This window comes from Diaporthe amygdali, assembly GCF_026229845.1.
Source record: "Diaporthe amygdali strain CAA958 chromosome Unknown NODE_11_length_1138210_cov_64_948100, whole genome shotgun sequence".
Taxonomy (NCBI): domain Eukaryota; kingdom Fungi; phylum Ascomycota; class Sordariomycetes; order Diaporthales; family Diaporthaceae; genus Diaporthe; species Diaporthe amygdali.
In genome coordinates, this window is record NW_026517031.1 from 619485 (window position 1) to 642110 (window position 22626).

At 54.8% G+C, this 22626-nt stretch overlaps 8 protein-coding genes across 8 annotated transcripts; 4 read left to right on the plus strand and 4 right to left on the minus strand.

Annotated features, from left to right (window-relative positions):
• Positions 1-117: 117 nt before the first annotated feature.
• Positions 118-1788, plus strand: J7T55_014466 (uncharacterized protein; the record flags this gene model as incomplete). Its single annotated transcript, XM_053142464.1, has 1 exon — positions 118-1788. One exon carries the CDS (start codon positions 118-120, stop codon positions 1786-1788), a length of 1671 nt encoding a protein of 556 aa, XP_052994653.1.
• A 5133-nt stretch (positions 1789-6921) lies between these two features.
• Positions 6922-7861, plus strand: J7T55_014467 (uncharacterized protein; the record flags this gene model as incomplete). The annotated part of the gene is made up of 2 exons (XM_053142465.1): positions 6922-7114; positions 7191-7861. The coding sequence occupies 2 exons, from the start codon at positions 6922-6924 to the stop codon at positions 7859-7861; spliced, it is 864 nt and encodes a 287-aa protein (XP_052994654.1).
• A 428-nt stretch (positions 7862-8289) lies between these two features.
• On the minus strand, positions 8290-10656 carry J7T55_014468 (uncharacterized protein; the record flags this gene model as incomplete). Its single annotated transcript, XM_053142466.1, has 1 exon — positions 8290-10656. One exon carries the CDS (start codon positions 10654-10656, stop codon positions 8290-8292), a length of 2367 nt encoding a protein of 788 aa, XP_052994655.1.
• Positions 10657-11811: 1155 nt separating this feature from the next.
• Positions 11812-12535, minus strand: J7T55_014469 (uncharacterized protein; the record flags this gene model as incomplete). Its single annotated transcript, XM_053142467.1, has 2 exons — positions 11812-12073; positions 12456-12535. The coding sequence occupies 2 exons, from the start codon at positions 12533-12535 to the stop codon at positions 11812-11814; spliced, it is 342 nt and encodes a 113-aa protein (XP_052994656.1).
• Positions 12536-13262: 727 nt separating this feature from the next.
• Positions 13263-14595, plus strand: J7T55_014470 (biotin synthetase; the record flags this gene model as incomplete). The annotated part of the gene is made up of 2 exons (XM_053142468.1): positions 13263-13628; positions 13687-14595. 2 exons carry the CDS (start codon positions 13263-13265, stop codon positions 14593-14595), a joined length of 1275 nt encoding a protein of 424 aa, XP_052994657.1.
• An 88-nt stretch (positions 14596-14683) lies between these two features.
• On the minus strand, positions 14684-16172 carry J7T55_014471 (aminotransferase class I and II; the record flags this gene model as incomplete). Its single annotated transcript, XM_053142469.1, has 3 exons — positions 14684-14737; positions 14906-15246; positions 15356-16172. 3 exons carry the CDS (start codon positions 16170-16172, stop codon positions 14684-14686), a joined length of 1212 nt encoding a protein of 403 aa, XP_052994658.1.
• Positions 16173-16713: 541 nt separating this feature from the next.
• Positions 16714-19362, plus strand: J7T55_014472 (dethiobiotin synthetase adenosylmethionine-8-amino-7-oxononanoate aminotransferase; the record flags this gene model as incomplete). Its single annotated transcript, XM_053142471.1, has 3 exons — positions 16714-17034; positions 17111-19103; positions 19163-19362. 3 exons carry the CDS (start codon positions 16714-16716, stop codon positions 19360-19362), a joined length of 2514 nt encoding a protein of 837 aa, XP_052994659.1.
• A 788-nt stretch (positions 19363-20150) lies between these two features.
• On the minus strand, positions 20151-21353 carry J7T55_014473 (uncharacterized protein; the record flags this gene model as incomplete). The annotated part of the gene is made up of 1 exon (XM_053142472.1): positions 20151-21353. One exon carries the CDS (start codon positions 21351-21353, stop codon positions 20151-20153), a length of 1203 nt encoding a protein of 400 aa, XP_052994660.1.
• Positions 21354-22626: the final 1273 nt, after the last annotated feature.

The window sequence follows — 22626 nt, forward strand, 5'->3', positions numbered from 1 at the left end:
GTAACGACGAGATCTAAAAAGATTAGAGACTTGTTCCTTTTTGCATTTCAAAGAATGGGTGAGGGAGATTGTTGGAATTCCATCATACAAGGCACGCTTGTGAGAGTTTCCCCGAAGATGCTCATGGGAAGGGCCAGCACATTTCCCCCCTCGAGCAACCACCATCAGCCGCAAACACCCCGCGCCTCCTCCGAGCATGAGGCCAGATCCGAACCCCGGACTTCGATATCCGACGAGGCTCAGGCCTGCTTTAACCTCGTGTTGATCCTGCGGAATGACACCCAACATCTCATTTCACTACGAAACGACAACCTCCAGTCATTTGAGGAGGTTGACACTGCCCGGCCGCTTCTGACCCAGATCAACAGCGCGATCACAGCTGCTACCCGCAGTATACATGAGCTTGGCCCTTTTTTGGAGCGGCATCGATGGCCACCCTGCGAGCCGCCCCGTGCATCGATCATACGGCTGAAGATCCTTAGGAAAAGGAGCAGGAGTCTTTCGTCGCCAGTGGCCGGCGCAGGCACAACAGTAGAACCGGGATTGTCTCCCGACGAGTTGTTCTCGTGGACGCTGGCACTGACAGCGCAGCACACTGCCGTCCTGGCTGCTCTCGACCAGCTGGAAAAGTTTCTGGTCTACGGCTCAGCCGACATCAGCGAGGACGACAGGAGGCGACACGATGCAACCGGGTCATGGTGGCAGCAGCGGCACAGCGAGTTCGAGAATGTCACCCTGATCCAATCCATATTGCAGAGACCGAGGAGGAATTTCAGAGCGCAGGCCGGCGCATCTATGACGGCGCCGGCTGTTGACATAACTGAGAACGCCCATTTTGGTGATGCCGTCTCGTCATCGCCAGCTGCGGCTGCAATAATTCCATCTGTCACCGAGCATGATGATGGCAGGTCGGATACACTCACCTTTTCCGAGCAGTCTATCAAGTCATGGCCGAGCGAGATAATGAATGGACTTACCGCTCGCCCGAGGGCTCGCAATGAAGGCTCTCCTCAGGCACACTCACGCTTGACATACAAGCCTTTGGATTTGCGCATCGCAGACCTTGCAGCACCGGTTTTCTCGGAATCGGGCCCACCAGTAGCAGTGCAAACAGAAAGGTGTTCAGGACCACCAATCCACTTAGGCTCAGAGCAGAGAAAAGAAGCAGAGCAGGACACCCAGGGCACAGAAGTCCCGTTGGCGGGTAGCATGGTCATGCCAGAGCTGCCGCTTTCTCGCTTCAACAGCAGCGCTCGACGCCCGAGGATCACAACTACCCCGTTGCCTCCACTCGTTGGTCTCCAGACGCTGATCCCGGATACTTCGCAACGAGCACGATCAGCGACGCTTGACCTATACCAAGTCGGGCATGCAGTATCACCACTTTCGCCATCTTCGCCGTTGCTCTCACCACCGGGCCTCAGTCGGCACTCAAGCCGGGTGAGTCTGCCCAGCCCGGTCCAGCCCTCCCCGGCCGACACCCCGTTTACGCCACTGAACCAACGGGTCGCAAACATGTTCGAGCAGAAAACCTTACCTAGCAAGACCATCCAGCCCGTAATTCATGAGCTGGATCACATGATCACATCTCCCGTATATTCGATGCAGCCGGTTTTCGAGGTGGATGTCTCCCCCGTGGGTAACAGCCATCATACCCAGTCGCCAGCCACACAAGAGGACGAAAAGCATTGGCCATACCTAGCCTATATGGCGCGGAAGCAGGCCGTTGCGATGTCGAGGTGGTCGGTCAGACGTTCGCAGTCGACCAAGTCCAAGGGCGGCGAGTGATAGCTGAGCGAGGTTATTGGGTTCAGAGTGCGAAAGTGGATCACCAAGGCTTGTCACCACCGCAGACGGCCCCACATAGCTAACTTCCCTGCTCTTGATTCATGTAGCCCACGAAATCCAAAAATTTCATCAACAGGTCCTCACACCGTAGTCGGATATGGTGTAATGGTTAACATCGGTGACTCTCACTCACCAGCTCGGGGTTCGATTCCCCGTATCCGAGGACGTTCATTTTGCTCTTCGCTCATCCGTGTCGCCGTTCTGGCAAAAGTGGCCAGCGTGTGCCCTCATATCCCCCACCGCACTCGGCGTTAAAGGCCGCTGTACTGTGTCAACGATCCATGTAGTGAAAGCCAGGGAAATGCGTATTATCTTTTCTTTTGATTGGCGTTTCTGAAGGCATTGTTTTGCTCCCTCTTAACTTTCCCTTCGCCACGGCCTGGAGGTCTCTTGAGTCCTGTGGCAGAACGGTATCTGGCAGCGTAGTGTGTCGTCGCTGTCGCTGTCACAACACTGCCTAGATTGTCAAGGGCTGCGGTGTACCAAAGACCGGGTGCTTTCCGGGTGTCCACGTGCAGTCATGCTAGATGGTCGTCGCTTGAAGATGGATGAATCAGGTGATGGCTTTGGGAGAGTCAGGCATGTGAAGCACGACTGGTGTACCGTCAGTGCTGTGTAGTCAGTCAAGCTCTCATGGTGTAGGCCAGAGCTGCGAACGGTTTACACGCCCGCCCGTGTTGACTCGTGAGCCGCACTCGGAATAGAAACCCGCTCAGACATTCAACCATAGTAGGGCGCCACCACGAGGGCGCGTTGGCGCTTCCGAGCAAGCACGGGTGTGGAGTGCTGGTGAATAGAGTTGGTCCGGCAGAAATGCAATAGAGTGATGCACGGAAAGATCCAGAACGCATCGTGAAACCCGTAGTAAGCACACCAATGATGCAAGGTTTGGACGTGCTTCTTCAGCTCCCGCGGCTCGAGAATGCTAGCCCGCGAAGTCGGCTGTTCGCGACCCTGACTATGGCCTCGTGGGTGCTCGGAGCAGACCGACCAGCAAGCTGTACACCGTCGTGGTTGGGGGCTGGTGCGACTATTGGCATCAGACCTTGCATTGGGAGCTGTATGTTCACTACGTAGATGCGTGTGTGTGGGTGGGTGTGGGTGTATGAGCATGTCCTCATTCTTGCATCTAGCACGCCTCGCCAACACGAGCATGCGGTTAGGTAACGAAAACGCGGTACCCAACGACTCGGAGCGACTATCGACTTGGCGCAGTGAGGCTCGATGATGGCCTGAGAGCAGGAGGGGTTTGGCGGCCACATGCACGGCCCGGGTGCACATGGTAAGTCTACCTCCGTTCTATTCCAGAAGCCTTGATCCCTTTCCCCCGGGCCAATACTCTGCGGCTGGAGACGTAGAAGCATCGGGTGCTCATCGCGGCCCGCATGCTGCAATGTGACACGCCGCAATGCAGAACGGTTCCTCCGGGAGGCGATGTCTGGATCAAGAAACCCGATTGAAATGGAAAGGGTGGCACGGGCGGTTGAATTGCCTTTTCTCCTCAAGCTTTTCTTGGAATCAATTGACCAAGCAGGAGGTTGCCGCATGGTGTAATCTGACCTTTTACTCAGTCGGGCTGGAAGGTTTGGCGAAACATTGACGCAACTGTTGAGCTAGTGGTGAGCTGTGATGACATGAGGGCTGGAAGCACGCATAATGTTTGGATCTGACCTGCCAGAAACAGCAGGCATTGGGGCCCCCAGCTCATCAGCATGACATTGGGTGACGTCCTGCTTTGCTTGCCAAGGACTGTCAACGTCAAAGGCCACAGAGTCTGACGAGGGTGAGCCCCAGGGGTCCTCTGGGGGAAACCTGCAAATCCAGATCGGCGTTCGGCTGGCTGGCTGGGCTGCTGGGCCAGGGTATCTTGTCATCCTGTACAGTATGCTGTACCCTCAGGGTTTCCTCTCAGGCGTAGATCATGGACCGGCACAACGGGTCCCTGGATGCAAGCAAGCGCAGCGGAAGTGGGCAGCTGCAAGGCACGAGTGGTGAGCCCCAGAAGCCCAGGAAAACCCTGGAGATCGTGATGATGATCGCATGCCCTTAGGGGGCAAGGGGCCCACGTCTGCCAAAAATAGGGAGAAGGGAGGGACAAGAGGAGAGATGGTGCATGGCAGAGGACGCGGAGGCCTGGGCGATCCCGTTGATGATTTGAGTGTGGCCCCACATGGCGGGTGGCTTTGTTGATTCGCGAGTGGAGGATGGACGCGAGGACAGGAATTAATTCACGCGTGGGCGCAGTCGAGGACAGGCACCTCAACCAAAATCGCACTCTCTGCAGAGAAACTGGCAGGGGTAAAGGGGGGGCCCAGCCCAGGAAAACGGAGCAAATTCTGACGGCCGATGACGGTGCCGAAATGCCATTGCTGCTCTTTCCCTCCTGTCTGTCTTTCCGCCGTGTCTGTGCGAGAATACAGTAGCAGCAGAAAATGGGAGCAGCGATCGACAGGGGCCGACGCCATTGAACTCCTGCCTGCCACCTGCCTGCCTGCCCTGCAAAGGGAAGAAAAGAATACGAACAGGGAAGGCCCTTTTTTCTTTTTCGTTCTTTTCTTGGGCAGGACGGGCACCAGGAACGCGCACAAGTTCCGAGGGCCGGGATGTCTGAAAGACGGCAAGAAGTGCATGGCAGTATGGCAGTATGGCAGGCTGGCTGGCTGGCTGGCTGGCTGGCTGCTACGGTCTTCTTCCGTTGTCCTTCCAAGCTTTGCCATGAAATTGAAGTTGTATAGCTCTCCATAGTACTGTCATGTATGGCATGATTTGCTCGGCAACATCGCCAATCCCAGCGTTGCACCAGCTAGCTGCACCCACACAAATCTGGCTGTGCACACGCAATCGCTGGAGCGAGCTGCTCCGTTTGAAAAGGGAAGCCGGTGTGCACAGGTTGGTGGTGGGTGGTGGGCACTTTCCTGCCCTCCTCTTTGTGGGGGTTACTGTCCTTTTCGTGCATAGTACGCACACCGTAACCCACGGACCCAGGAAGGCACAATATGCATCCACTCAAGGTACCTGCCCGAAGGTACCTAGCATTTTCCCTTCCTGGAAGGACTATACGCCCTCGACTCTCGACTCTCAGTACTCCAGACTCCGTACTCCAGACCCCATACTGCAGGCTGCGGAATGCCAGGCTGATCGGTCCTTTGTCCATCTGCAGATGGTTGCAGGCTGCAGGCTGCAGCTCGTGGTCAGATGGGTACTTGGCCTGGTCTCCACAGCGGCTTGAAACAGCTTCTCTGGGGTTGGGTTTCCATAGGTATGTGCTGTAACAGAATACAACAGACTGCTTACGCCCACCACCGCTCTGGCCAGCTCGAGATACCGCATCTCCAAAGCCAGACCTGGCGATGCGACAAACTCTTCACGAGATCAGATCAGATCTGGTCCGGTCGGGTCTGTTCGCGTCCAGCCCAGCAGCACAATCTAAATCCAAGCCCTCCAAAGTTCCGGTAAAAAGTGATGCACCGGCTCCAACCGCCAGAACGAGCGCCTAGCTCTGGTCTGGTCTACCCTAGGTACGGCGGTTCTCTTCACGGCACCATCCATTTCCCCGTGGGCTAGCTGGGCTGGCTGGCTAGTCGACGCATTGGGTACAAACAAGTCTGGTCGTCGACTCGCGCCTTGGCGACCTCCTTTGTCCAGTACTGTTCTTCCGTCTGTGTCTGTGCTTGAAAACCAAGTCGCCCATGCGTTGCTGGCCCGTTGCTGCTGGTCTGGTCAAGCCAACAGTCGAGCAAGCCTTTATCCTCAGCTCGAGCTTCAGCCCCAGCCCCTGAAGCTTGGGTCTTGCTTGCAACAGATAGCAGCAACAACAAACACAAAGCACACAAAGCACCCATGAAAGAAACAGCAGGGAACCAGACCCAGTCCGAGACCCCGAGCCATGCCTTTGCCTCAGGGCGGCATAAGCGGCAGCCAGGGGAGCCCTTCTCCATCCCATGTCTGGTCTGGTCCCGTCTGATATCGCCATCTTGATGTGACATACTTTGTGGTGCCGCACCGTCATGGTTGAGCAGACCTCGGATTATTTCTCCATCAATGCCACTACACCACACCGACCCTGCAGAGATTCAGGACCCTCCGTCATCGCGCCAAGCTTGGGGATCCCGACAGATGGTGTGAGTAGATGCATTTTGCCTTTGGCCAACCTTGGAAGACACTCCCAAACCCCCCTGACTGGCCGCGGTTGACATGGCCTGTCTGGGCCGTGGACCTGGGGAACAGACTCGGATCAAATCAAATCGACTCAATTCAATTATTTATTAAGTCGGCCGCGACTGCCGTCCACTTCAAAGCATACCCTCCTGTCTCTTCTATCGTTCTTTGGCCCCGTGCATTCGTTCTTTGCCCATCCTCACTTGCCGTTGTGCCCATCCGCCTGCAGGTTCGCATATACAGACTCGCACTCTTTGTCGCGTGATCCTCGCAGGGGCCCCGCGCAAATCCTTTCTTGAATCGCAACAGCACCTCGGCAAGGCACAGCCGTGGAGAAGAGTTGCAGAGACCCTCTTGCGATCTCGACCCTCTGCCCAAGCCACCCATCACCGAGATTCATTCGCTTGTCGACATTTGCCCCTTTTGCTCACTCCCGTCACGACCCGGCCGGCATACCATCTCAGCTGCACAAGCGTGGGAACCTCGGACAGCTCTTTTTGTGGCTTCGGACGCGCTGTCAAGACGTCAGCTTGTCGGAACGCTGCAGGAACGGTGTTACAGAGTCCTCAGGGCTGAGAGGCGATAGACTCGCCTCTGTGCTGCAGCACCCTGGGCCGGTTCAGGGCCCGTACATCGTATTCCAATTGTGGATACTTGACAGCGATCCCCACTCACGGCAGTATCCACATATTGCCTGAGAATCGAACTTGGCGGTGAATTCCTGATCCCTACCTAAGCTTCGCCTCTCTTTGATAAAAGGGGACGAGGACCTGGAGGGCGGGCTCTCTGGCTCTGGCTCTGGCTCTGGATCTGGCATACCCATTTCGAAACACCCATCAACTCACACAACCACGTTCGTTTCCGTAGCTTTGGTAGATTTTACTCGAGGAGGGAATGCATACACAACCCGCAGCAATGGCGCCGTACAACGCAAAGGTTGACACGCCTCGTGATGTCGAGGACGATGATTTCGATTTCGAGTACTTCTCCCGTACTTATAAGCCGCTATCAAACCTCCCTACCCCTCCTCCGTCATCGAGGAATTCGGCTTCCCCAAGTCCAGTCCTTGGCCTGGACAATGACGAGTTTGTCGACTCCAAACTATTAGGTATGTGTTCAATTGATGGGGGCATGTGTGTTCCGACTATCGTGGCCGCGCATGACTAATCAAGACCGCCTTGCAGGACCAGCAGTACATCTCGTCAACCTTCACCCACCCTCAGCATCCATCGCTTCGCCATCCATCTCCCGCGTCCAATCCATCCTTACCCGCGCCGCCCTCCCTCTCGAAACGATTGCATTGGCCGTTTGCATTCTCGATTCGCTCGACTCCAAGTTCTCCCGCAAATGGCGCATGGACCTGCCCCTGGGGGCAACCTCGTCCAGCAAGCGACACACAATTTCAGCTGCTTCTAGCCTCGTCACACACATTGACTTGGTCAGCCCCGAGCTCATCATCCTGACAGCACTTGTTATCGCCTTCAAATTTACCGAGGACTGCCAAGAGCCAACACAGTACTATGCTTCGGACTGGGGCAATGGTATGTGGACGTGCGACCAGATCAATGCTACGGAGCGGAGTATTATGGAGCACCTGGGGTATCGCATCCTACCACTTTTCGAAAAATCGATTATCGAGGACGCCCTGGACGACATGAAGAGGGCTGGACAAATGGCATTGAGGGAGAGGGAGATCAACAGACAGAGAGTAAAGCTGGATGTTGGCCACTCGAGGTCTATCAGTGTACCTGTGCGACCAGGAGCCGGCGATGCCGTTTTTGGCCTGGGCTTCCAGTTGACACCACTCGACACACCCACCGAAGAGCGATCGATGGAACTGGGTACGCCGCAGTAGCACAAGGCGCTTAGCTCCACAGCCTTGGCTCCACAAGAGGATACCTTGGGCTGCATGTCAGCGACAACACAACGGCCTCAGGCCTAAATATTACCACGCGTGTATTACCAGCATTGCACGCCGGCGTTGAATTCTGCATTGTTTGCAACTAGCGAATTTGATTCACCACAGCGAGGCGTTGGGATCATTGGGATTTTTTGGTTATTAGTATATTCATGGCCCTGAAGAAGAGGCTGAAAAGGGCGTTTCTCAACAGTATTAGAGACATTCAGTACTGAGGAACCGTCCACTGTCGAACGTGGTTTGGAAAAGCGTTATAACACCCGTACTGTAGTAGTATCTAATATGACTCCTTAATGCTTCGGCATACTCGCAAAACACTCTCTTGTCTCAGAACAACAATATCCGGCTTCCCTTGTGCAAATCAACTAAGCCATCAGATTCCAAATCCCGTCAAGCAATTTAATCTGCTCCTGCTGCCTCTCATAAACCTCGTCCTGTGGTCTCGCCACAGGTACGAGGCCTAGGGCCGCCCTCTTTTCATTGATCTCCCGCTTGTAGCGTCGCACATCACTTTGTGTATCCTCACCAACGTACAACATGTCTTTCTCGACTCGGTCCGGCCTCCAACCTAACGCCCAGTGCTCCTTCATGTGTCTACACCATGTCAGCCACTCACCGGCCGCGTCGAGCTCCGAACAGAGCCTCTCAGCCTCATCGTCAATCTTCTTGAGGTAATCCAGCTTCTCATAGTCCTCCTCGGCTAACTGGCCCGTGGCATCCCTCCTCCTCCTCTTCCCCTCGTACGTCATCACGTACCGAGACCGAGATCGACCGGCAACATACTCAGAACACCGCCTCGAAACAGCTAGCTGGTCCTCCTCCGCGTCGCCGCACGCCGCCTGGAGGTCCCCAAACTGCGCGGGGACGAGAACGGGGAACTGCCGCGCCCGCTTGAGGTGACCGACGACAAGTTTCCGCCGGTGCGCGCACACGGCCACGTACACCTCGAGCTCGCGCAGGATCCTGTCCATCCTCGCCAGGTCGCGCGCGCGCGGCGCCCCGCCGACCAGGCCCCCGTACAGCCGCAGCGCGTCCTCGTTGAACGAGAACGCCAGCAGCGTCAGGTCCAGGCGCGGCCGCAGCTGCGCGAGGTTCGCGAGCGTCGCCTCCTGCGCCTGCGCGCGCCACTTCCGCCCGGCCCCGGCACCGGCGAGGTCTGGTGGGCCCAGAGGCGCGAAGAGGCTCGCCCGCAGGCTGGTGCGGAAGCCGCTGGTGCGCCGGGGCTCGCCTTGCTCCGTGGCCCTCCTGTGCAGCGTGTTGTACCCGTTGATCCGCTCCTCTCGCCTAGCTTTGGACACGGCGGCCCAGTGGAGGAGGGCTGTCGCGCGGGTTCCTCGTGCTGAGCTGTGGTATCTCGACAGGCTCTGCGCCTCGTGCCAGGCGTATGCCTTCTTTGTGGGTTCAGTAGGTGGCTCGGCTGCCAGCTGGCTGGCGTACTCGTCGTGCCTGCGGCCTAGGTAGGCCTGTGTGCTGAGGATGATCTCCTTGCTGGTTTCCAAGGCGGCCCGGTCTCGGAACGCATTCTCGCTCTCTATCGTGTAGGGCGATATTTGCGCTGCTTCTATGACCTTTGGACTGACTGTTTCGGAATCACCAAGTTTGTCCCTGGATCCGTTCCCAATTCTGTCATCAGAATCGTCCTTATGTTGGCCCTTCGTAGTTGGGCGGGGCAAGGTGGGACTGAACGATCCCACGGATGGCAGTGATGAGGACACAGGTGAGGATGGCGCCTTGAACACCTTGGTCTCTCTTGCAATTTCGGCGACATCTGTCGGAAGTTGTGATAATTCGGAACCCGCTAAAACGGTTGGGTGTCGATATGGGCTCCCGCGTGATCTTCGGCTTGCGTACGTGGGCAAGCGTGGGCTTGAGGGCGGATTCTTTCTTTCCACGAACAAATCTGACGAAGAGGCCTCGGAAAGCCGTCTAGATAATGACAGGGATCCTCGGGGGGGCTCGGAGGGTTCAAAGTGTACCTTTGTCTCGTGGGGCTCAAATTGCACTCTTTTTAACAGCGGCTCCGTCGGTAACAGTACAGTAGTTGGAGCCTTAAGAACTCCAGGTTTCCTCGCGACCATCTTCACAAGAGGCGCGTGCAGCGGACGGTACGCATTTCGAGATTCTGAGAGAGGGCCCCTGATTTTGTCTTGCTCGGAGCCTGGCTTGCTGTTGTTAGGACTGTCTGGGGTTGTAGGTGATTCTGAAGCAGGAGGCTCGCGAAAAATGATGTACCGGTCAGAGTCCGCCCTCAGATTAAAAATGTACATGTGAAACTCATGTTGGAACGGCCACAAGGCCGCTTGAGCCCTGTTGTATTCTTCCCAGTTGTCCTCTGGATTCACATAAAGCTTTTTCCCAGCGGCTATCAAGTGTCTCTCAGCCTCTAGGAAGAACTCGAATGCTCTTCTCAGACATGGTTCTAATATGTCTCGTAGGTGGGACAGGCATGTCTTCTCTGCACTGGAGATGACTGGATTGATCCATAGTCCTTGAAGTTCTCGTCCAACCAAAATAGCTTTCCCAGAGTAATCGTGTTCGACTCGTATAGCATAAATCAGTTTCTCATACTGCTCAAGAGAGAATATCCAGCGGAATGAACCGAGAAGTTGAACCATATAGGTGACTTGTGCGATGACTTGTTGGTATTGCGGGCACCACTGCCTCAGTACGCGCAGCACGGAGTAGTAGCTCTCAATGTCTTTGTGAGTTCTAGTTGTTAAAGACTTTCCCATCTTGCTGGTTGCTGATATCGATGACTGGCAGTCCGCAGTAGGTACAGAAATCACCGGAGTCGCTGGTTTGTTGTCATGAAATCAAATTACAAGGGCAGGGTTCCTAATATTTTCTGCAAATGTCATGTATCAGTAAGGCAGCGCAAAGAAGTCTATTCTTAGTAGCACCGCATGTCAAAGAAGCCGCATTAGTCCACAAACGGTGATGTATCCAAGGCAGAGACAATGAAATTCGACTTCCGTGATCAGCAAAAGGTGAAAAATGAAATGCAAATAGGTTTTATATTCTGATAAATGGCAACTACCGTCAGATATAGATAGCTAGGTTGAAGTGATCATTTCCAATTCGTCTCAATTACAATACCCGAGTTCAGTTCGACCAAAGTGAGCCGCAATCAAAACCACTTATCGAGTCTATCCTTGAAAACAATCTACAGAAGTACGGATAATATGATTTCGTTATCTCTCAATTTGTTATGTGTAACCCTTAAGGCCGGAAAAACTATGTGTGCACAACTCTTTTCAGTGATGATACTTGTACATGCGAGCACTCTAACTCCCAACATCTGAGATAAGCCACTAGAGTCTCAAAAAGAGTTTTTTTCTTTTAAGAGAGAGAGGGGGGGAGTTAGGAAAATGAAAGATTCAGTCCGATTTGACTGTCAGCTTGGATTGAGTATAGTATATTTCGAAAGATTAATCTCATTCATCTTAAGGGCATCCCTGTCAATATTTCAGAGCTGCCCTGAATGTCAAATACGTTGTCTGCACAAATCAACACAAGCTGATGTATTCGGTTCCCGATGCTTCTAAGCACTATCAATTTCTCATAACAATAATCAGCATTCATCCTGCCCACCCTGTTTTAACAGTTTTTATAGTTATACAACTATTGTCACCACCACAGTCATATGGACACCCGGGCACCGATTAAGATTAGCATTGCATTGATGGACTCGACTACATTCTACAAGGCTCTCTCACTACCACTTCATTGAAAAATTGGACTGTGTCCGGCACGAATTCGTCTTCCAGGCTTCGCTATTGGGAGCACAAAATACACTTACTTGTGTCAGATAGTGATTTGTTGTGTAGAACTTCCTCGAAGAGATTGAGCATAGCTTCTTGGTCCGCAGGAACCAGCGAAGCGCTCACTTACCACTTTTTTCCCGCAGTGGTTTGGTAAGCTGTCAATTCCTCGATGGCTTTGTCTATTCTTTTCTTGCAAGTCGATATCTGAAGCTTGACTTCAAGCTTCTTGCGCTCGTCCTTCTCGGCGTGATAAGAGATCCGCAGGGCCTCGAATTTTCCAAACAGTATGTCGAGCAATTGCTTGTTTATGTGCGCGTTAGTGGCTAGCGAACACTCGAAGCACTGCGGCGGAATCACGCCTCCGACGGGGAGCGTATCTGGGGTACTCAAGAGATTCTCCCTCGTCAGTGGGCGAATGAGGCGGGATGAATGTTTACAGAGTTGATACTCCAACGGCGTGCGACAAAAGGGGCATGACTTGTTGAAGGAAAACCAGTTTTTTAAACATTCATAGCCGGCTATATGTCCGCACGGTAAGATTGCTACGCTTTGGTCGTCGAGTGCCTTTTTGTCCGATCGCAAGAGGAGTTGGTTCTCTTGACATATACCGCAATTTCCCAGTTTGCTGGCGTCGACTGAAAGTGTTACCTTTGGGCAGGGGATGAAGTTTGGGTTTTCAACCTCGATTAGTAGAGCCTCAAGCTCGATGTGTTGATAAGACATTTTTGAACTCGCAAAAGTGGGTCGAAGGAATTGAACTGACGTACAATTTCAAGATGTTGAATTGATCAATGGTCAGGTAATCGAATGTTGAGGATCGAACTTCAGGGGCCAAGGTGTAGAGCATGGTGGATCTATATGGTGCTCAAGGCGAAGGCTGTAAGGTTTCAATTGTTCTCTTTGAATCATCTTGGTCTGTTTACTCATTTATTCACCTCTCATTGTCAAGCTCTAAGGAACAAAGAGCGCAGGATGCAATGCACAATAATAGCATTGTTTTCTTTATGAACTTATTCCGCCGGCCGCGAATTAGGTAGAAAGACTCAAAGAGCGGAACTTCGTGACGACAGTGGTCTGTTCAGCAAGCCAATGAGACAAGCCGAGGTGTCATGTAGAGGTAAATGGCGCTGGATAAACATGTTTCCAGCCTCAACGTGCTTTAGTGTCGTCGATGGACCCATTAAACCACGGGTGTGCAGGCCGCAGAGCCGCTCCCCAACAGTTTGACTCAGTTGAAACCAGCCAATGGGAACGTTGCTATTTCTGCTGGGCCGTCACATCGTGAGGGAGATGACTGTATGCAAGATCCAAACGACGGGGGTTAAGGTTCTAGTTACCTCGGCTTTCAGAGGTCACTTTCTGCTTCTGGAGCAATGTGCACTGCGCAAAGAAGTCTGAATGCTGAGGCTAGCCCCCCATTCGGGGCCACATGCATTGTGCATGGGTGCGGGGGTCGTCAACTCACACACGCATCTGTAGAAGCGACTGAGTGCTTTTTTTGTCCGAGTTGAGTGACATGTTGCTAGGGTTGACACAGTCATACTTACAATCTTACCCAAGGACCAGTTGACAAGATGCTGTCTCCTGCCGGACCAGCAGTGCGTCTGACGCTGTCGCGAGCTCAGGCCCCCGGGCGAAGAGTTGCCCTCACTTCTTTTGTTTCCCGCCGGCCGAACGGAGCAGGATATATCCACACTGGTGCTACCGCCCCCGGCCGCCGGATGTCGACAGTAGTCGAGGATCGCATCATCGAAAATACACACGTGCCCCCACCTCCTCCCCGACCTCACAGCTCTACCACGGTCTCTGTCGAGGCAGAGCGCCCGACAAGCGACATCCTCAAGCGTGCCGTGAAGGCCACCGGTGTTCGCAATGACTGGACAAAGCAGGAGATCGCAGCCATCTACAACCACCCGCTGATGGACCTGGCATTCCAGGCTGTAAGTTTCCCAGTCAATTGGGGTCCTGATATTCAGCTGACTTGTCCTCTCACTCCAGGGAACTGTTCATCGCCGATTTCACAACCCGGCTGAAGTGCAGCTATGCACTCTGATGAACATTAAGACAGGCGGCTGCAGCGAAGACTGCAGCTACTGCGCCCAGTCCACCCGCTACCAGACGGGCGTCAAGGCTCAGCGCGTCGAGCCTGTCGAGGCGGTCCTCGAAGCTGCCCGCACCGCCAAGGCCAACGGCAGCACGCGCTTCTGCATGGGCGCTGCGTGGCGGGACATGCGGGGGCGCAAGAACTCGCTCAAGAACATCAAGGCCATGGTCGAGGGCGTGCGCGCCCTGGACATGGAGGTGTGCGTGACGCTGGGCATGATCGACGACCAGCAGGCCAAGGAGCTCAAGGAGGCGGGCCTGACCGCCTACAACCACAACGTCGACACCAGCCGCGAGTTCTACCCCTCGGTCATCACCACGCGGACCTACGACGAGCGGCTCAAGACGCTGGGGCACGTCCGTGACGCCGGCATCAACGTGTGCTCGGGTGGCATCCTGGGCCTGGGCGAGAAGGCCGAGGACCACATCGGGCTGATCCACACCGTGTCCACGCTGCCCTCACACCCCGAGAGCTTCCCCGTCAACGCCCTCGTGCCCATCAAGGGGACGCCATTGGGCGACAAGATCCCCATCGAGTTCACGGCTATACTGCGCACCATCGCGACGGCTCGCATCGTGATGCCGAGCACGATCATCCGCATTGCCGCGGGCAGGAAGACGATGAGCGAGGAGAAGCAGGCCCTGTGCTTCATGGCTGGTGCTAATGCCATCTTCACGGGGGAGAAGATGCTTACTACGGAATGCAATGGCTGGGATGAAGATGGAGAGATGTTCAAGCGGTGGGGCCTTGTGCCTATGAAGAGCTTTGAGAAGAGCCCGAAGCCCGAGCCGGAACTCCAGTAGGAGAAGTTTATCACATTTGCATGGAAATAGAATTCGTTTAAGACCCAAATCCAAAATAGACGCAGAATGACTTTTATTTGCGTCCAGATCAGAGTCTTGCCTTCTCGATTTCGTTGCCTCGGCCTGTATGTTCCAGCATACCCTGAGTCGGGCAAGGCTGTGAGTGGCGCATTTCCTTTTGCCTCATAGTGGCCCACTCAGCAACCACCATAGCTAGTCTTTCAACCTCTAATTGCGTGTTCCCGGCGTGCAAGCATACTCTCACCCGCTCGGTCCCATGTGGTACTGTAGGTGCTACTATCGGTCGTACCATCAGGCCTTGCGCTTGGCAGTGACTGGCCAAGCTACGCGGGTGCGGCGTGAAGACGGGAATGATTGGAGAGATATTGTCGCCGAGGGGAGCCAAGGCAAGTATTGCAGGCGCTGATGGGTCTTCGGCAAGGCTCGAGACGATTCGAGAGAGCAGGCGATGGGTAAGGCGAATGAGATGCTGGAGATGTCCAAGCAGCATCTCGGTCTTGCCTGCGATCATAAAGTCGTACGAGGCTTTGATGCTGGCAAGCGACGGAAACGACATGGCTGTCGTGTATATCAGAGTTCGGGCGTAGTTTATGAGATATTCACGGGCAATCTTTGAGCAGAGCACGACGGCTGCAGACGTCGCATTTCAGCTTGTCAGCACTCTTCACCGCCACTGAGGCATATTTGAACAGATCCAGGACGGTCAACAACGGACAGAATAAAATCACAAAGGACTCACCACCTTGACTCCCAACAGCCTTCCCGAACGTCACGACCCGAGCAAAGACCTTGTCTTCCACACCCAACTCACAACACAAACCTCTGCCTTGCTGCCCAAAGATGCCAGTGGAATGCGCCTCGTCAACAATCACGTAGCCATTCCCCTGCGGCAAAACCTCTTGGACGACGTCAAGGATCTCCCGCAATGGTGCCAGGTCACCGTCCATGCTGTAGACAGCCTCCACGGCAATAAAGATACTGTGACTGCCCTTTCGTACGCTAGTCTCTCCTCTAGCCAGCTCTTTCAGCACCTCCCGGAGCCCACTGGCACTATTGTGCCTGAAAGGTAGCCGCCGCGTGGCTGGCACGCGGGATAATCTCATGCCATCATGGACACTTGCGTGGATCAGCTCGTCGTAGACGATGAAGTCTCCAGGCTGTGGAACGCATGAGAAAAGACCCACGTTGGCGTCGAAGCCAGAAGTGAAGAGAAGAGCGCTGGGCGAGTTGTGGTGCGCGGCAATGAGGGCCTCGAGCGAGTCTGCGAAGGGGTGGTTGCCGTCCAGAAGGCGCGAGCCACGGGACCCGAGCTGCGGCGGCGGCGACGAGGATGAGGATTCTTGTTCGAGGCGGGAGCTATAGCCCCGCTGCACAAGATCGAGGAATGCCTGGCGTATGTGAGGATTGGTGGAGAGGGATAGGTAGTCATTGGAGGAGAAGTCCACCGTCCCTGGCGGGACCGTTGTGAGCCGTCGTAGCAGTGACCTGGAGCGACGGCGTGAGATCAAGGAGGAGAATGTGGCCTCCAGAGGCGAGGGCAAGCCTTGATTGGGCATAATCACTGACGCCCCAGCTCGAGATGATGACTTGGAGCCTCTTCCTGTGCTCTCATCTGTCCGAAGCGGCTTTTGTCTTAGCGACTGGAAACTCAAATTCGCTCACTTTCAGCCACGAGACTCGCGCTGCCCTTGGCCCGATACCGCAGTCAGCCTTCTTCCTCTAGGTTTGATAGGTCACCAGACGAACTCGGCCCTGAAATCACACTGGGTCCCTTCCGTTCTGAGCCTCAACAAAATCGAATCGAAGTGACTACCCAATACCTATCTAATACGTACGTAGGTAAGTCTCGAGTCTTTCGAGGTTGTTAGCCCTGAACCCTGAAACCCTGAACCCAGACCATTCATCCCTCCCCCTCCCCCTCCCCCTCCCCATTCTGCAATCCCCAACAGCAATTTCCAACCCCTCTGGATGGTGGGGCATTGAAGACCCGAGGTTCGTCATGGGAAAGCTTCTCGTTCTAATTTCTACATAGGAGCCCGTACCTTTTCCTTCTCACCTGGGACAAACGCAAGCGACCCCAGCTTTGCTTCCGTGTCCATGAGCCGCAACACGCCCGTTGGCGGGCTGCTATGGCCGTCACTGCGCGCCTTGCAGATCTGGGGCGCCAACACTGACGTTGGCAAGACTATCTTCTCAACCATCCTCTGCCTCTCCGTTGCCGCCAAGCGCCACAAGGAGGGCGTCTTTTACCTCAAGCCTGTGTCCACAGGTTCCGCTGAGGATGCCGATACGAAGCATGTCCGGGCCGCGTATTTGGGGTTGCGGAAGCTGATGAAAGGGACACAACTCGAAGCTAAAACCATCGCACAGTACGACATCCCAGTCAGCCCTCACATTGCCGCTGCCGAGTCCGAAAAGGTAAGCCAAGACCACTTCCTTCACGGCTTCTCGCCTCTATGCTGGATGTTAAACTCACTCGTGTGTGGTTGCAAAGGGCGGCATTTCCGACCAGGACTTGCTTGCTGCCATCTATTCCCGCGCCTCCGAGTATGCCGCCGCCGCCTCATCTCCGCGGTCACTCGAGCAGAAATGGATATTCTGCGAGACCGCTGGCGGTGTGCATTCTCCAGGCCCGTCTGGCACCTCTCAGGCTGACCTGTATCGCCCCTTGAGGTTGCCTGCTATCCTGATCGGTGACTCTAGGCTTGGGGGCATCTCAGCTACCATCAGCTCGTTCGAATCCCTTCACATCCGTGGTTACGATGTGGAGTCTGTGCTTCTCTTCGAGAACGAAACATATCGAAACTACGACTATCTCAAGTCGTACTTTGAGGAGCGGGGTATCCCTTGCACTGCTTTGCGGCCGCCGCCCGCTCGTGATCAAGACCCTAAAAAAGATACCAGAGTACTGCATGCTTATTACAGTGAAATGGCCAGATCTCATAACATCCGGAATGTCTTGAAGGATCTGAATCTCCGTCATGAGAGGCGCATCAAAAGCCTCGAAACCATGGCCGAGGACGCTCAGAAGACGATATGGTACCCTTTCACACAGCAAAAGCTGCTGACAGCTGATAAGATTACGGCGATCGACTCTGCGTACGGTGACCACTTTCAGACCTTTTCCGCAAAGTCGCAGGCTCCCAAAGAATTGGATTGCACTTCACCTCACAAAGTCAAAGGGGAGGGACAATCAACACCCTTACTTCGCCCCTCTTTCGACGGATCTGCTTCCTGGTGGACTCAAGGCCTCGGCCATGCCAACCCGCAAATGACCCTTGCCGCTGCGTATGCCGCCGGCCGCTACGGACATGTCATGTTTGCTGAGGCTATACATCAACCTGCGCTGAAGCTCGCCAAGACTCTGATCGAGCAACTAGACAATCCACGCCTTTCTCGTGTTTTCTACTCCGACAATGGGTCTACCGGTATCGAAGTGGCCACCAAGATGGCTCTCCGCGCAGCTCGGCTACGTTATGGCTGGGGTCCCAGAGAGAACTTGAGCATCCTTGGTCTGAAAGGCAGTTACCACGGGGACACAATTGGTGCGATGGACTGCTCTGAGCCTGGAACTTATAACGAAAAGATTGAATGGTACAAAGGCAAAGGCTACTGGTTCGACTTCCCGACTGTCAAAATGACCAACGGGAACTGGAAAATCGACGTCCCAGGCGAACTCAAAATTGATGGGAGTTCAGCAGGCGTGGCAGAATTCTCGGGCCTCCATGATATATTCGACTTGAAAGCCCGGCAGAATACCGAGACGTATCAAGATTATACCCGATACATTTCCCGCACGCTCGAGAGTCTTAGAGACCAGGGCTTTAAGTTTGGCGCTCTCATGCTCGAACCAGTCGTGCTAGGAGCTGGCGGCATGATGCTGGTCGACCCGCTCTTTCAGCGGGCTCTGGTGGATGTAGTCAGGAACAACCCCGAGCTCTTCTCTCACTCCTCTGCTGCTGCAGATGTTGAGGACGACAGAACCTGGACGGGTTTGCCTGTTATCTTCGACGAAGTTTTCACCGGTCTTTACCGCCTCGGCAGCCACAGCTCTGCCAGACTTCTCGGAGTGAACCCCGACATAACTGTCCATGCCAAGCTGCTGACAGGCGGACTCATCCCCCTTGCTGCTACTGTTGCTTCAGAGTCCATATTTCGCTGTTTCGAGAGCGATGACAAAAGTGATGCCCTGCTGCACGGTCACAGTTACACTGCTCACGCGGTTGGCTGCCAGGTGGCTATCGAGACTCTAGCCACCATGGAACGTATGGAGAAACAGCGTGCGTGGCGAACTTTCGAGGATGAATGGGCGAATACGGCGGAATCTCCACTGCTTGAAAAGAGTAACGACGAGCAGAAACCTGCTGTGTGGAGTGTCTGGAGTCGAAAGTTTGTACGAGAGCTGTCCACCAGGACGGATCAAGTGGAGGGTCTTTGGGCTCTGGGAAGCGTCTTGGCAATCCACTTCAAGGATGCCACGGGCTCCGGTATGTTTGCCCCCTATCACAAAATTGCTCCCTGCGTGTATGGCTGACATGGGCGCCAGGTTACAAATCAAACGCCTCCCGCGCATTGCAGGCTGAGCTCCTGAAGGGCGACAAAGACATCGCGGGCTCCAATGTGCACTCGAGGGTCCTGGGCAATGTCTTGTACCTGATGACGTCGCAAACAACAGATGTCGCGACGGTAAGGCACCTGGAGCAGCGGCTGCTCAATGCCGAGGCGCTTGGGGGTGACCCGGTCTAAGACAAAATCGAAGACGAGGTTGAAAACGCAGCCTGCATCCCAGATAGCTCAAGCTTCAAAAATGGGAACATTTCAGGACCACACGCCCTGAGGTCTGCACATGTCTGAAAGTGGTCAATCATCACTGTAGTTGGGGCGAGGCGTCTCTCGACTGGTTTCCTTGCCCGTCCACTGCCACATCAACGTTGGACCTCGAGGCTTGCTGGAAGATACATGGCAATATAGCCCATCGCTATCAGCTTTTCAGCACATGCGACCATATCCACAAGAAAATATCGGATCCCGTTCGCTCTCCTGTAATCAAGCTTGTGAGAGGCAGATTAGTAGTTGGGTCGGTGACGACCAGCGAATCCCTGCTGTTGCATGTTTTTTTCTCTTCCTTTTTTCCTGCCTGTTTGACCTTTCTAAGCCGGTGGTGTTTTCTATGCCCATGCTAGTATTGGGAGAAGGATGCTGCTCAGCAAAACCTCTTGATAGAAATGACAGCCCCGATTGCAGAGCTAGGATTGAGCGTGTGGCTTGGTGGGGGAGTTCCGGTGGGGCATTCAGAGGCCTAAAGCATGTAAGATGATTGGTTTGGTTTCATGTGTCCACCATGGACCTGACTTCCACTTGGGGTAGTCTCTGCGGCCCAGCGATATGTGTCCGTGGCTCAGAGATTAACGAGAGCACTGATTCGTCTCATGAGGGTGCCTATTCTCTAGCCATTTGGACATGGAATCAAGTCTCAAAACACCGCCGGCGCAGCGACAGTTCGTGGCCTAGTGACTGGTCCCGTGAGCCACTTCTCAAGCAATGCTATGAAGAAGCTCACGCCCATCAAGCCATCGCTCTACATTCTCAGCAGTCTCAGCATACCACGCGTTCATCAGGTCCTCGTTGACATAGCCCATATGTGGCGTCGTCAAGACCTGTGAACGCCCGTCCCTGCCCCAGTAACCAGCCCTCCTCCAGGGACTGTCGCGCGGCAGCGGCTCCACATCAAAGACATCCATCGCCGCACCACGAATCCTGCCCTTCTCCAATGCGTCCACAAGCGCAGCCTGGTCAATCAACGGGCCGCGCGACGTGTTGACAAGCAATGCCGATGGCTTCATCAGCCCGAGTTCCCGGGCACCAACGATTCCGCGGGACCGCTCGCTCAGGACGTAGTGGAGGCTCACGGCGTCCGCGCTGCCGAATAGCCCCGCCTTGTCCATCGCCAGGAACGTCTTTGTGCCACCGGGCCCCTCATCGGGAGAAAGCCCGACCTGGACAGCCATTCTATCGGCCTTGTCCTGCGTGAGGTTCTCGCTCCAGCACACGACGCGCATGCCCCACGCGAGGTGCCCGATGCGCGCCACCGCCGCGCCCAGCCGGCCCAGCCCAACGAGGCCGAGGGTCAGGCCGGTCAAGCCTGTCGCCAGGCCACTCTGCCACGCCAGCCCCGCACCGCCTGACAGCCCGGCATCGGCCCCAGAAGCTTTGATCGCGGCGTCATCGACGGCGACATTGCGCGCCAGCGCCAGCAGGAGCGCCCACGCGTGCTGGGTGGTCGGGTGCGCGCCACCCTTGCGGATGTCCGGGCGCTGCTCGCCGCGGACGTCGGTGCGGCCGCGCCCCGGGGCCGCGACGACGGCGATGCCGAGCTGGCGCGCGGCGGCGAGGTCGAACGCCTCGAACTGCGTCCCCGTCGCGAGAAGGACCTTTAGGTTGGGCAGCCTGCGGAGCAACGAGCCCGGGAAGGCGGTGCGCTCGCGCACGCTCGAGATGAGGGTGTAAGGCTGGAGGCGCTCGACCAGGCGGGCGGTCTCGGCGTCGTTGTGTGGCACGATTGTGTCCTTGAATGTGCTTATCTGCAGGCTGGCGGGGGGTATATGCGCGAAGTGCGGGGCTGAGGTGTTGAGGTAGTCGTCGATGATAGCCAGCTTATGGGGGCCTGAGAGGGTGGTTACCGTGCGTCTGCGGGGTAGTGGCCGCAAGATTAATGGCCTCATCTGTGACAGAGCCATCGCCTAGTCGGTACTGTATCACCGGCCAAATACAAGCAAAGAAGCATTCGATGTAAGCGGGGACCAGAGACCTCCGAGCTTCGCTAGAGGGGTACAAAGAGGGGCACCAGGCAGCCCAGGGTGTTCGAAAGCATTGAATGCCACTTTCCACTCACGACGATTCAATCGCAACGCTTTCGTACAGACTCGTGCGGATGAGCGGAATAAGGAAGAAGGACCGAGGTTGAACATTAATCCAAAGCAAGACAAACCTTTGTCAAGAGCAAGGGCGTGGGAGGAATATCGTGGCTGGGGTCCCTTCTGAGATGCTTACTAATTGGATTCTTTACGCGAGGCTCCGCCGGGCACAGCATGCGCTCGATAGTGTTGTGGTTTAGACATCCTTTTAGGGCCATGCTTCACTTGATACGTGTTAATTGTCTTGAAATTGAGTACTGAGTATGCAAATTTCTGAAGTGGGGGTAGGGTTCTCGGTCAGTGCTTTTGGTGGTTAGGCATCGAAGATGGACAGACATTCCGGACTAAGTACGGGCCCTGAAGGGCTAGAGGTTTCCACGGACGCCACCCCTAATAAAATCTATAGCGCTTAATGGAGTCAATGTAAATGACAAATACATTGCAGACATGTCCCTCTTGTCCTTCGCAGAACAGTGTGCCGCGGAACTGCCAGCCCTCTCACCGATGGCACACCTGGGTCTGAACCCACATGCATCAAGACCATCTGTCGTCAATTGTTGAATGATAAGGTGTCTGATAATCATATTCACAAGAGAAAATCCAGGTATATGGGAGGACTGGCCAATCACAAAAAGTTGTGGGCCCCTATGCATGCTATTCAGCGGCCTAGTCCTGCGAGTAAGACCAGTCGATGTGGTGCATGTCTTCCCCTTCCGGACCAGGGGTCAGTCTCCGGGTTTGCTACACGACCCTGATTAGCTTCCTCAAGCACCATGACATCACTCTTGTCCTGCCCATAAGTACCTGCGGGTGGAAGTGGGATCTGTCGAATTTATGTGAATGGGGTCGAAAGTTAACCCATAACCACTGGGGCTTAGTAAGGGGCAAGATTAGTCTGCATATGGGCTCCGGAGGAGCGGAGACGCCAGTGTTGCATTTCCACCGCTCGGCCGGTACAGCGCGTAGACAAAGGATCTTGGTAGTGGTGAATTGATAATACGCACCGGCGTTGATTTCGCTTTCCAGAATATAAATAACGAGAGCATTTGCTTTCCTGGGTAGACCGGAAAAAAGGATTCTCATACTCAACATCAAC